Source organism: Acipenser ruthenus, chromosome 9 (assembly GCF_902713425.1).
Source record: "Acipenser ruthenus chromosome 9, fAciRut3.2 maternal haplotype, whole genome shotgun sequence".
In the NCBI taxonomy this organism is placed as follows: domain Eukaryota; kingdom Metazoa; phylum Chordata; class Actinopteri; order Acipenseriformes; family Acipenseridae; genus Acipenser; species Acipenser ruthenus.
Window position 1 is genome coordinate 21596393 of NC_081197.1, and position 14821 is coordinate 21611213.

Sequence of the window (14821 nt, forward strand, 5' to 3'; positions counted from 1 at the left end):
CCACTGAATCCGACGTCTCGGAGAAACCGGGTTGTAGAGTGTGCCACAAATCCTCAACAACCCACCTTCATTGGGTAAACCCGGACTCTTCATCCTCGCTGTTCTGCTTCAGCGGCTAGTTGAGCATACCGCAGTTTCTTCCTCTCATACGCCTCATCTACAGCATCCTCCCATGGCAGTTAACTCTACCAGGTGAACAAGGCGTGCTGATCCAGACCACAAGACAATATCTTGTCGAAGGTTAGTGGTGGCAATCTCAGGTGGAAAAATAAGCCAGTCTCTAGCAGCATCCAGTTGTCCTGGGCGAGGCTTGATTTTAACACCTTGGTGGTTGCTCTCCTGGGTGGAGGAATGTTGTCTTTTGTGTGTAATGTTTTGATGGAACAGGTGGCAATTTATTGGTCATGTTACGCTTGTCTTCCAATGCTAAGGCCAAACATCGCAGCACCTGGTCATGGCGCCAAGTAAACCGTTCTTGGCTAAGAGCCACCTTACATCCTGTCAAAATGTGCTTTAATGTTGCAGGTGATGAACACAAAGGACATGAGGGATCCTCTCCTACCCAGAGGTTTAGGTTCTGTGGTGATGGGAGAGCATCATAAGTTGACCTGATGAGGAAACTGATCCTGAAACTTAAAAACACAACATTAAAAAAAAAAATTATAAAATATTAGAATTTGGGTGAACAGAGCAACACAACTGAATAATCATTTGGAGGATTTAAAAGTATGTTAACGTATACTTGTTTGTATAAAGATTAGTTTAAAGCAAATTATCAAAATAAAATAATGCTTGTTAGAACAGAAGTGGGATTTAAACCCATGCCTCTAGGGAAAACTATGACCTAAATGCAAATCCTTAGATCGTTGGTGAACAGAGAACCTCCAAATATGTTATCCCAGTCTTCATTAGATGGAACTACTGGAGCACACTGTTTCACTCAAGAATTGCTGGCTCTGCAAGAATGGTCTGCTGTTGCTGCATACCAAGTTTTATTGCTCCAATGCACCAAAATACTTTCACAGTACATAGTTATATCTCAGATGTCAATATCTGATGGCCTTTGTGAAAGGTGATTCTAAATTTAAAACAATAAGTAGGTAATTGGACATAAACACATTTCCACTGACATTCAAAATCTTTGGAACGCTGAGAAGGACATTCCCACTATAAGTCATAGCCCAGGATCTTAAAATCCAACCTTTCTCACCAAATAATTTTTCACTGTGTTGTATAGTACGTGCACTACTAAAGTTTACATTTGTTGTGCCTGGATGTTGGGTGCCAGCACACACCAAGTTAATAGCCAGTGGGTGGGTTTTGGGGTATTTGCTCTGAATGGTTTGTTATAAAAATCTGCTGCTGTGTCTGATTCATCCCCATCATTTAAAATGCTATATACAAATCTACAGATTATTCCAGTACGGTATAAAGAAGCTTTTATTTATATATATATATATATATATATATATATATATATATATATATATATATATATATATATGTATATATATATATATATATATATATATATATATATATATATATATATATATATGTATATATAATCTCTCTCCAAACATCCATACAAGAAAACCTATGAAAACTGTTTGTTACAACAATTGTAATAATCATGATAGATCCCCCATAAAAAAATGTAATGCAATGCTCAAACTCAAGAGTGCTTGCATAGCATCATGCCATCTCTCCCATGGGCAGAAAGAATATAAATATACACTATATATTGACATTCATTCACCAATAATATTATAAGTATTTATTACTTCCAACAGTACAAATCCTACCATGGAATCTTACATTGAGAAGTACAGAAACTTTTAGCCTGCATGCATTTTCTGTGATTTTTAATGAAAAATAATATAACTATACATTATACTGATAATACTGTAATGTTTCCCCAGGTGCTCGGGAGGAATGACTTGAACAAGAACATTGTGAGTAGAAGTATCTTTTTAATGCCTTATTGATTTTACATGCTGGCCTGCTCTAATAGCGTACTGTTACAATACATTATATTGACATATTAATAATAATATACTGAAGCATTCAATATTTACAGTAAACGTACCACCATGGAAGCCTACATTGTGAAGTACAGAAACTGTTCACGACCTACTCAAGATGACCATGTCATTTATTGCTAAGCCCCCACAAGGGGGCGCGTGTGAGTAATCACTTTAATGTTCCAAGTAGAAAAGAACATTTTCATACTGTGGTCTCCCTTTTTTAAAAATTCATTTTCCTGATGGTTTGGTTAATTTTGTATATTGCCGTGTACCTAACACCTCTCAAAATCAATATATAAACTGAATACTGTATTGCACTGAAATGTTAGATTATTATTTTACACATACATGCGCTACATTCAGCTATAACAAGGTGGAAAAAATTTTCACCATACAATTTACAAAGATTTTTTAATGAAATCAACAATAAATAGTTTTAACATTTTTAGCATATTAGTTTACTATATTTTGTATTTTATTGTGTGTTCAGTAGTTACTCTCTGGAGATTACTTTAAAACCCAAAGGCAAATGTGTTCAAAATGCTAAGGTGAACATTTTTTGGATGACACCTAGTGCTACAGATATAAGAACACAAAACTTGGTACCAAAATCACTTCACAGAGCAAATTCGGATTGTACCAAACCATTTATTTGGCCTTATTGTCTTGCGCTGTGATCAAAATTGAGCTCATCATTTTAAAATTAAATAACATTTGTGTCTGTTCAATGATTACCACCGCTTGTTGGTGCTATACTTAAAGGGTACATAAGGACCTTTTTATTGTATTGTGTTACATGTTCCCATGTGGTGCTACAACTGTTTACGTAAGGTCTGTATATTGTTTTCATTTGTTTTTTACATTTTGACCACTTTTTTTAACTTTTAAATTGCATTCCCTGTGTCAAGATGACTTCACATGTACCCGCATGGACCTCTCAGTACTACATTTCCCATCATTCTCCTGCTCACTGGTAAATCCATCTCAATTTAAAAGTTTAAAAAAGTGGTCAAAATGTAAAAAAATAAATAAAAAAATTAAAAAATAAAAACACAGCGCATCACCCAAAGAACTTCTTCCCTACTGTGAAGCATGGTGGTGGCAGCATCATGTTATGGGGATGTTTCTCATTGGCAGGGACTGTAACCCTTGTCAGGATAGATGGGAAAATGAATGGAGCAAAGTACAGAGAAGTCCTTGAGGAAAACCTGCTGCCCTCTGCAAGAAAAGCTGAAACTGGGACGGAAATTCACCTTTCAGCATGACAACGACCAAAGCACACAGCCAAATCTACACTGGAGTGGCTAAGGAACAAAAAGGTAAATGTCCTTGAGTGGTCCAGTCAGAGCCCCGACCTAAATCCAATTGAAAATTTGTGGCATGACTTGAAGACTGCTGTCCATCAAGGCTCCCCAAGGAACTTGACAGAGCTTGAACAGTTTTGTAAAGAAGAATGGTCAAATATTGCCAAATCTAGGTGTGCAAAGTTGGTAGAGACCTATCCCAACAGACTCACAGCTGTAATTGCTGCCAAAGGTGCTTCCACCAAGTGGGGGTGGAGACTTTTCCAATTATGATCTTTCAGTTTTGTATTTTTAATATATATTTTTTTTCAACTTAACAGTGTGGAGTATGGTGTGTAGATAAGTGGAAAAAAATCCTCATTTAAATGCATGAAACTCTGAGGCACTGACACAACAAAATGTGAAAAAAGTTCAAGGGGGTGTAGACTTTCTATAGGCACTGTAACTAACTCCCCCTATTGTACAGTACAAATCGGATGACATCAAGACCTGACCCAAGCATTACTTTTTCATGTTACTGATGGCTCTAAATTTGACTTACCAGCCGTGGTGGGGGATGAATGTCACTGATATCAGTATCCCATCTGGACGCACACTAATTTGAAGACAGTGGTTAATGGATTTTCTGAAAATACAATTCTACGAAACAACCCCCTTTTTACAAGTTCTAAGAAAGTTATTAAAATAGCAGATTCATTTTGCTACTATATGTTTTCTTTCTGTTTACTATGTTACCAGATAGTATTGCATTGCAAATCTTATTCTGTACCCAATCAAGTAACAGGGAGCCCCATTCTGGTAAACTGCATCATTTCATAGTTATTAGTTGCCTCCTGTCCAAGTTGGCTATGTCACTCTTAGCTGATTGGAGCTATAGACATTTTTGCTGCCTAGAGTCATGCTATCTGAGCCATTTAGCTGGAACCAACCGACAGGGTAATGCTCAAAACATCCCTCCGCTGTAAAGGACTGTTTGTATTGCATGCCGGCCTAATGTAAATATATTGCATGCTACTCTCTCCCTGTTGCTCTGGAGTTGCTATTATGACAAGAAACAAATTCCACACTTTCACAAAGGAGAAAGGAGTGAAAGAGTAAAAGTGACCCAAGAGAACTAAGGAGGAAATCCTGGGGAGTGTGGAGCCTATGGGAGGTGCAGGTAGCACCATGCTGTCCTAACAGCTGTTTCTGCTTCTCTACCACTGACAGCTTGTGGCTGTGCAGCAGGTGCAACCTTTTATTTAATCTTTTCTCTGTTAAAGGGTAGACAAGACAGAGGCTGGCCCTGGTTTTTACATGTGCAGAAGTTGAACTGCGTGAGGTAAGATAATGGATGTGAAAACATGGTCTATTATGCTCTTATTATGGTCTTATATTAAAATATATTATTTTAATGTCATCATGTCTCCATAAGAAACTTAAATAATAAATATATATTATGCATTCTAACTATCTTGGGTGTAAAATAGTTTTATTTGGTTAAATGAGTCTAAAGTGTATATGTAAATGTTTAAAAATAATGAAAAAAATACTCTAGATATGTACCTAATAAATGTTAATATGAATGAGCTTGAAAAAATAATTCCTAATAAGATGGGTTGATCTTCAACTTCCTAAATACACTTTTAAAGAAAATACTTAATTAAAGGAAACGTGACTATTTAAAAAGTGTAACATTTGATTTATAAAAGAGGCAAAATAAAAATCAGGTTGTAAAATATTTTTAAAACCCAGTACTGGTCACTAAATGGTATCAAGGGGATCCCAGAGTGGCTCACCTAGAAAAGCTCAACCACGTGGTGTGCAGGGTGTCGTGCAGTCAAGGGAGCACAGGTTTACATCCTAGCTGTGCCAACATGCCGATCTTTTCTGTTGTTTTTTTTTTTCTTCTCCAAAATAACCCTTGTTACCTTTAAGTGAATTCCAGAGAAGTTACATTGTTGGTTAACACTTTTACTGGGTGGAACGAACACGGTTACACCAGCAATGGTGTTAACCAAAACAGTGGGTATTCATTTATCATTTAAATAGGGTGTTAATTAGACTGGAGTTAATAAGTCCTGCTGCAGTTTAAATCAGGGCCAGTGTATATTACCACACAACCTGGTGTGTGAAAGAAAAACACACTTGTGGTATTTTTAATCTTAATCATTATAACCTTGGAACAATTATCATGGGGGAGCTAGTATGCTTCAATCGTTACTTTTAGGTCTGAGCACCTCTATTTATTATCTATTTTCATCAAATTCCTACAGTAGAACCAAAAGGGTCAGTCGCTACCTAGTTGGAGCAGCGAAATGTAACTCCAACACTTCAAAACTAAAGTGATAGATCTACTAATAATCGCCGAACAATGTAAAACATTTGGGAAAAACATTTAATTTAAGTGAAAGAGGTGTACACAGGTATGCACAGTTATACATTGATTGTATTACTCAAAGTACAGATCTTTTTTTTATAGCTTAGGTATAAATAGGCAGAATTAGTAAATTCATACCTAATATTATAACCATGTGCAAAAAACACTAAAGAGGCATATACATGCTTGATTTAATTAACAAAAGCATATTGTTTACACAATACTGTTTTTCTTTTTACATGTCATTCTTCATTATGCAGGAACAAATATTTGTATGAGCAATTTCTACTGTGATTTTTTTAAACAAAAGACAATAGAGGTTCTTATCTCAGTAGGTAGCAAAAAGACTAACATGGAGATAGATATGAGAGACTAAGATAAAGGAATATCTATTGAATTCTGAATGCAATTTACCATTATTTTAATTACAAATTTTAAATAAATACTATATAATATATAATGTATGTGTGTGTATATATATATATATATATATATATATATATATATATATATATATATATATATATATATATATATAACAAAAGATATTGCTTTGGTTTTAGGGGCCCACATGATCACCACAGCGAGGGTACCCGCTGATAAATCGGTCCAAATATCCTTTAGCCTCAATGATTCCACAGGTAGGCTTGAATCTTTTGTCATATACAATTATTCACTTTATGATTAAAGGTTCCTTATGCAGTAGGCCTCTTATGCAACCAGGCAATGTTAATACTAAACGCTTATCTCCTGGTTTCATGAGGTTGTTTTGCTCCCTACAATTAATGCTGAACATTTTTTTAAACTACTGAATGTATTTAATAAGAAAGTTGGTCTAATTATGCATTAAAAGTCTGAAGAAGCAGTATGGTAGATAATTGACTACAGGGACGGGTAGCACGTTACTGAGGATGCTAGCTTGCTTTACCGATTTACATAGTAATATTGTTCTCTGTAAAAGTACTTGCTGGATATTTGTTCTTAATTTTACTCCAGAATATGGTTTTCTGAAATGGTGACTACCAAAACTGGTATCAGTAAATATAAAACATGGTGTCTATCTATTTATCTTTTAAACATGGTATCTATCTATCTTTTGAACACAGTTTTTGATGCTAGTTTTCTCTATTTTGGTAAGCTTGGCTTTTTTTTAAATAATTTATTTTTGTTTATAGTTGGCAATTGTTTTTTATAATTTTCTCCCAATTTAGAATAGCCAATTATTTTTAGGCTCAGCTCACCGCTACCACCCCCACCCTCGGGAGCGGCAAAGACGAACACACGCTGTCCTCCGATGCGTGTGCCGTCAGCTAACCGCTTCTTTTCACACTGCAGACCCACCATGCAGCCACCTCAGAGCTACAGTGTCGGAGGACAACGCAGCTCTGGGCAGCTTACAGGCAAGCCCACAGGTGCCCGGCCAGACCACAGGGGTCGCTGGTGTGTGGTGAGCCGAGGACACCCTGGCCAACCTAAGCCTTCACCCCTCCCCCCCCCCCCCCCTCCCCCGCCCCGGGCGGCGCTCTGCCAATTGTGTGTCACCCCCTGGGAGCTCCCATCAACGGTCGGCAGTGGAATAGCCTGGACTTGAAGCGGCGACGTCCAGCCTATAGGGCGCATCCTGATGCGCCACTCGGGTGCCCCAAGTTTGGCATTTCAAAAACAAATATGAACTTAACTGCTCTCAGCGACCCTGATCTTGTATTTCTGTCAAAATGTTTTACCACTATTCAGCCAAATGTTTGGACAGCAGCTGTAGTGTTGACATGGCGGATGATTCATCCATCTACTTTTAGAACACTGGCCTATATTTAACTCCACTGTCTCACTTAAACATGGATACAACGCTACAGATCAGTTATGCTGTTAGCACAGACAATTAGGAATTTCAGCAAAATTGCAGATATGTATGTTCTGATAGGCTTTTGTTGACGAGTTTGTCTGCAGTTAAAAAGACAGATATTTAAGTTAAAGGCCTCTGATAGGCTTTTCCTGGATGGTTTGTCTGCAGCTGCTATAGCTAATATATTAAAAAAAGACTCCAACCACAGCGGTATGTTAGAAAATCTGCATTATGCAGGGTGACAAATACATAACGGACCATGGTATATTGTAAGATTTAATTTGAAATGTCTAGGGGTAAGTTAAATTAAAATACAGTTATAAGTATTTTAATCAATTATCATATTTTAATAAAAGCAGGATTTAAGGTTTAATGTAAATAAATGTAATTAAAATACAAAAATAAAAGTTTAACTTAGTAATAGGGCTGTCAAGCGATTAAAAAAATTAATCGTGATTTAATCTCGCGATTTAAAAAAAAATCTTAGTTAAGCTTGGTTTTACACTCATTGATACAATTACTGCATCCATCTCATTCTTTTGTTTTATTACTGATTCTATTTTTATTATTACTATTTCAAAACCTTACATGGTCTTGGACCTTCTTATCTTCAAGACCTGTTGACCCCACAGTGTCCCTGGTAGTTCCCTGGGATCGGAAAATGCTAATCTTCTGACAGTCCCTAAAATTCAACTTGCTCCCGATTCATATCAGGAATGCTAGCACAATTAGACGCCATAATATATATGGATTATATCTAGACACAGAATTTTGTATATTTCTTTTGTAAAGCGCCCTGGAATGCTTGCATGAAGAGCGCTATATAACTGAAATGTGTATTATTATTATTATTATTATTATTATTATTATTATTATTATTATTATTATTATTATTATTATTATTATTATCCAAAAAACAACCCAGCATAAAAAAAGTAAATGTTGTCCTATTTCTTTTTTATAGATTTATATATGTTTGAACAGAATTATACAGAAAAATTGCAGCGTTTGCTGATAAATTGTTTGAACCATCTGCTAAATCATAATGGAATCAGGTTATTACCCACCTTAATGCATTTTGAATTATACTATATATTTTATCAGTTTCATTTAATGTATACAGTATATGTATCATTGTTTATACAAAAATTATTTTATAAAAAAATTATAGTAGTCATTACACAGATCATAGGCATTGCTCCCTGTTTCATTTTGTTGTGCTGGCTTGCTGGCATATTATAGAACACTTTCTTTGGCAAATCTGTAAATGTTTTATATCAGTCTGTAATCAATCTGTAGGTATAAGCATTCAGTGTTTTAATGTAATTCAAACCACGTTAAAAACTGTGTGTGTATATATGTGTATATATATGTGTGTGTGTGTATATATATATATATATATATATATATATATATATATATATATATATATATATATATATATATATATATATATGCACATTTTTCGCATTGTATTTGGTCAGATTTTTTTGTGGGTTGTAGTAGTATATAGAGGGAGTCTGAGAGAAAGTGACACCAAAGTTTGGTGCTTCTTTAATTTGTTTGGTGTGCAAGGTAATCAAACATGCAATCTTCAGGTGTGAAAAAGTTATTGCCCCCCACCCAGTTAACTCAACCCAATTAAAGGGATAATTAAGGTCAGCTGTTTGAGTACTTTGGTTAACAACCAGGCCTGATTTGGGTCAGCCCTGCCCAATATAAATCTGACTAACTTAGGCCCTTACCATCAAAGTGAAGTTGTCCACACACAGGTTCTAGAGGCACATCATGCCACGAACAAAAGAAATTCCTGAAGACCTCCGGAAAAAAGTTGTTGATGCCTATCAGTCTGGAAAGGGTTACAAAGCCATTTCTAAGGCTCTGGGGCTCCACCGAACCACAGTCAGAGCCATATTGTCCAAATGGAGAAAGTTTGGGACAGTAATGAATCTTCCCAGAAGTGGCCGTCCTGCCAAAATCTCTCCAAGAGCAGAAAGACACTGGGCAAAAATGGGATTCATGGCAGAGTAGCAAGGCGGAAACCATTGCTCACTAAGAAGAACATGAATGCTCGTCTCAAGTTTGCCAAAAAGCACCTGGATGATCCTCAAGAGTTCTGGAACAATGTTCTATGGACAGATGAGTCAAAATTGGAACTTTTTGGCCGACATGGGCCCTGTTATGTCTGGCAAAAACCAAACACTGCATTCCACAGTAAGAACCTCATACCAACGGTAAAGCATGGTGGTGGTATTGTCATGGTTTGGGGATGCTTTGCTGCTTCAGGACCTGGATGCCTTGCCATCGGTGAAGGAACTATGAATTCTGCTCTGTATCAGAATTCTACAGGAGAATGTCAGGCCATCCATCCGTGAGCTGAAACATAGCTGGATCATGCAGCAAGACAATGATCCGAAACACACAAGCAAGTCTACATCAGAATGGCTGAAGAACAAGAAATTTAAAGTTTTGGAATGGCCTAGTCAAAGTCCACAGCTAAACCCCATTGAGATGTTGTGGCAGGACCTGAAACGAGCAGCTCATGTTGGAAAACCCACAAATGTCACTGAGTTGAAGCAGTTCTGCATGGAGGAGTGGGCCAGAATTCCTCCACGGCTCTGTGAGAGACTAATCAATAACTACAGGAAACGTTTGGTTGCAGTTATTGCTGCTAAAGGTGGCGTAACCAGTTATTGAATCTAAGGGGACAATTACTTTTTCACACAGGGGCATTGGGTGTTGCATAACTTTCTTTAATAAATAAATGAAATGTATCAATTATTTTTTTTTGTTATTTGTTCACTCAGGGTCCCTTTGATCTAATATTAGGTTTTGGTTGAAGATCTGATAACATTCAGTGTCATAAATCTGACAGGGGGCAAACAAATACTTTTCAGGCACTGTGTGTGTGTATATGTATGTGTGTATATATTTATACTATTAAACACACACATGTAAATTATTATACATAACTATTTATTCTGGTGTCACAGCATATGATAAGTTTTCAGGCCCCGGTAATGTATAGACTGTCCGCATTAATATACCAAAAACATTTTACATATCACTGATATGTAAATGTATACGTATGTATTTAAATAGGAGTCGAATTTCACTCATGAGAATTATATTCTGTATGAAACGGGCAACGCTACATTCAGTATGTTTCATCTGTTTGATCGCATATCACTGACTCACATCAGTTGTGAAAGAAAGACACACACTTTCCTGCCCCTCTGTTACCAAGGGAAAGTCAGGAAGCAATTGGTGCAGCACACAAACTAGATGCTGATAAAAGACCAGTGTATTAATACAGTTTAAAACAAGTGAACTTTCAGAATTAATAAAGACAAATGTGGCTTAATGTGCATTAAAAAATGAATCTCAAAAGAAATTAACACATTATTCACAGAAGTTAACTGCGATTAATTGACAGCCCTATTAATATATGTGTGACAGGATGGACCGAGGTTTGAGACTCAGAGACAGTTGAAAGTTCAAAAATAAAGTTTTTAATAAACAGAAATACAAAATAAACCAGCACAAGGGCCAAACAAAGAGATTTAAACACAAAATACAAACAAAAAACAAAAACTTACAAAATAAAGTTTCCAGGCTGGGCGTTGCCTTCGCTGGAACCAAAAACTTACAAAGACACAGCACAAACGAAACACTCTTCTGGAACTCTTTCTCCTACTCTCTCTCCCCAACCAGGGCCTCTCCCCTGGCTTTTATTCCCTGTGGCTGGAGCCCAATTAATCAATAATTGCTAATTAGTCAATTAGGGCTCCAGCCACATTCTCACATGTTTTCCTGGCAGGGAGGAATTTTAACCCCCTCCCTGCCAGTCCCAACCATGATCATAAAGACGGGGCAGTACCCCGTCACATATCCCCCCCCTTGTGCCAAACACAACATGGCCTAAATGGCCACCTCCCCCCTCAGTCTCAGTCCCGGAAGAGGGGGAAGCACAGTGTCCATGGGGGTGGCCATGGTGGGACGTCCGGCACCACCCAATTCTTCGTGGCCAGCAGCTCCCTCTTCCGGGGCTCCGGCCACACACCATCTTGCCGCGAAAGTGCAGCTGGGGGAGCTGGTCTCCTGACCTCCCTCCCCCTCTTCATGGTCAGCAACTCCCCTCCGTGGGGCTCCGACCACAGTGTAGCGACCCCAGGCGAAGCAGGATCCCCGAAGACCCCAAGCAGCAGCAGCAGCGGACCCTCGGGAGGCGACGGCAGCAGCAGCGGACCCTCGGGAGGCGACGGCAGCAGCAGCGGACCCTCGGGAGGCGACGGCAGCAGCAGCGGACCCTCGGGAGGCGACGGCAGCAGCAGCGGACCCTCGGGAGGCGACGGCAGGAACGACGGCCCGGCTCCCTCTGGTGGCGGAGACGGGAACGGCGGCCCGGCTCCCTCTGCTGGCGGAGACGGGAACGGCGGCCCGGCTCCCTCTGCTGGCGGAGACGGGAACGGCGGCCCGGCTCCCTCTGCTGGCGGAGACGGGAACGGCGGCCCGGCTCCCTCTGCTGGCGGAGACGGGAACGGCGGCCCGGCTCCCTCTGCTGGCGGAGACGGGAACGGCGGCCCGGCTCCCTCTGCTGGCGGAGACGGGAACGGCGGCCCGGCTCCCTCTGCTGGCGGAGACGGGAACGGCGGCCCGGCTCCCTCTGCTGGCGGAGAAGGGAACGGCGGCCCGGCTCCCTCTGCTGGCGGAGACGGGAATAGCAACTCGTCTCCCTCTGCTGGCGGAGGCGGGAACAGCAACTTGTCTCCCTCTGCTGGCGGAGGCGGGAACAGCAACTTGTCTCCCTCTGCTGGCGGAGGCGGAAACAGCAGCTCGTCTCCCTCTGCTGGCGGAGGCGGAAACAGCAGCTCGTCTCCCTCTGCTGGCGGTGGAGGGAGAAACAGCTCCGACTGTTGCCCCTCTGCTGGCGGTGGAGGGATAGACAGCTCCGACTGTTCCCCCTCTGCTGGCGGTGGAGGTGGGAACAGCCTGTATTCTTCCCCTGCGGGTCCCTTCAGCCCTGGGCCTGTGGGCTTCCCCTTCTCGGGCCGTGGACGCACCGACTCCTCCCGCTCGGGCCGTGGACGCACCGACTCCTCCCGCTCGGGCCGTGGACGCACCGACTCCTCCCGCTCGGGCCGTGGACGCACCGACTCCTCCCGCTCGGGCCGTGGACGCACCGACTCCTCCCGCTCGGGCCGTGGACGCACCGACTCCTCCCGCTCGGGCTCCTCCCCCTCGGGCTGTGGACGTTCGGGCTCCTCCCTCTCGGGCTGTGGACGTTCGGGCTCCTCCCTCTCGGGCTGTGGACGTTCGGGCTCCTCCCTCTCGGGCTGTGGACGTTCGGGCTCCCCCTCTCTGGGTGACGGCAGCTCCTCCCCTTCTGGCTCTCGGGACGGCGGCTCCTCCCCTTCTGGCTCTCGGGACGGCGGCTCCTCCCCTTCTGGCTCTCGGGACGGCGGCTCCTCCCCTTCTGGCTCTCGGGACGGCGGCTCCTCCCCTTCTGGCTCTCGGGACGGCAGCTCCTCCCCTTCTGGCTCTCGGGACGACAGCTCACCCCTCTCTGGCTCTCGGGACGACAGCTCACCCCTCTCTGGCTCTCGGGACGACAGCTCACCCCTCTCTGGCTCTCGGGACGACAGCTCACCCCTCTCTGGCTCTCGGGACGACAACTCCACCTTCTTTATTGGAACGACTGGGGCATTTCCCATATCTACCGCCAGGTAATTAACGACCATCAAGGCCAGCTCTGCGAAGGACGCCGGGTGATGCTGTTCCTCCCACTTTTCCCACCTCCCCCCATCTCGACGCCACAGCGTGTTGATAACTATGGGGAGGTCGTGGAAGAGGTCCGCCTCAGGGTGCATCAACCAGTCCCATATTTCCTGGGATGGTGGTGAAGGCGGTGATGTAGGAAGTGGTGGGGTGGCTGCCGAGGATGGGGTTTGCAGCTGCTCCTGGTCCCGATTGTGGGGGCATCCTGCCCAGTTGTGGCCATCCACCTCACAGTACCCACACCAGTCAGCTGGTAGCCCATCTGGACAGATCCTCCACCGATGATCCACCTTCCCGCACCAGGAGCACCAGGGGAAAAGACTGGCTGGGTCCTCCAGCTGGGGTGGCTGTTGTTGCAGCAGCCTACATTTCTTCGGCTGCTGCTTCTCCTGCCTTTGCCGCTGTCTGCTCTTCTTCCCCATTTAAATCAAGTTTCCAAAAAAAAACAAAACTCCCAAAATTCAAGAAAAAAAAAAAAAATACTGCTCTGAGCCTCCCGGTGGCGCTATCCCACTTCCTGACACCAACTGTGACAGGATGGACCGAGGTTTGAGACTCAGAGACAGTTGAAAGTTCAAAAATAAAGTTTTTAATAAACAGAAATACAAAATAAACCAGCACAAGGGCCAAACAAAGAGATTTAAACACAAAATACAAACAAAAAACAAAAACTTACAAAATAAAGTTTCCAGGCTGGGCGTTGCCTTCACTGGAACCAAAAACTTACAAAGACACAGCACAAACGAAACACTCTTCTGGAACTCTCTTTCTCCTACTCTCTCTCCCCAACCAGGGCCTCTCCCCTGGCTTTTATTCCCTGTGGCTGGAGCCCAATTAATCAATAATTGCTAATTAGTCAATTAGGGCTCCAGCCACATTCTCACATGTTTTCCTGGCAGGGAGGAATTTTACCACCCTCCCTGCCAGTCCCAACCATGATCATAAAGACGGGGCAGTACCCCGTCACAATATGTTTAATATAACTTTGTTTCATAGAAAATGCAATATATCACTGCAAGTACTAGACAAAACAGATTGAACAAGTCTTTAAAAGTAAAAATCACTTTTGTTTATTCAGGTGTTACAAAATTAATTGAAAATATCATATGAGCATTGTCAGAACTGGCATTCAAAGTATATTCAAAATATATTCAACACATTTCATCAGAAACATTTACACAGAATGAATTTCCTATTTTTGTGCACTGTTGAATTTAATAAACTGTATTTATCATACGCTCTGTAAGAGGAAAATTTGAACCAACATTTTTAGGTAAAAACAAATCCCACGAAGAACGTTGGAATATTTTGTCTTCCAGTAGATACATGATTCTTTTTCAAGTGATTTTTTTGTTCTAGTTTTAAGTTGCAATTTGTACTAATGCTAATTCAAATTCTTAGTTACCAAAGCAATTACCTCAGACTTGCTATTAAACACAGTTTTGATAAACCATGTCCTTGGATTAGTGGTATAAATGTTTTTTTTCTCAAAATGTTCAAATCGAAGTTG

At 41.3% G+C, this 14821-nt stretch overlaps 1 protein-coding gene across 5 annotated transcripts in view; it reads left to right on the forward strand.

Annotated features, from left to right (window-relative positions):
- Positions 1-3148: 3148 nt before the first annotated feature.
- Positions 3149-14821, forward strand: part of LOC117405874 (MAP3K7 C-terminal-like protein) — a 50185-nt gene continuing 38512 nt past the window's right edge. For 2 of the 5 annotated variants that reach the window (XM_059029692.1, XM_059029691.1), the window contains exon 1: positions 4259-4652. Coding sequence is in view for 2 of the 5 variants with exons in the window: in XM_059029690.1 (XP_058885673.1) it covers positions 6262-6331 (70 nt within the window). In the remaining 3 variants the exon portion in view is untranslated. Of the gene's footprint in view, positions 3347-4258; positions 4653-6253; positions 6332-14821 lie in introns of those variants that run through there. The other 3 variants (XM_059029690.1, XM_034009330.3, XM_034009331.3) reach the window with 3 other exon arrangements.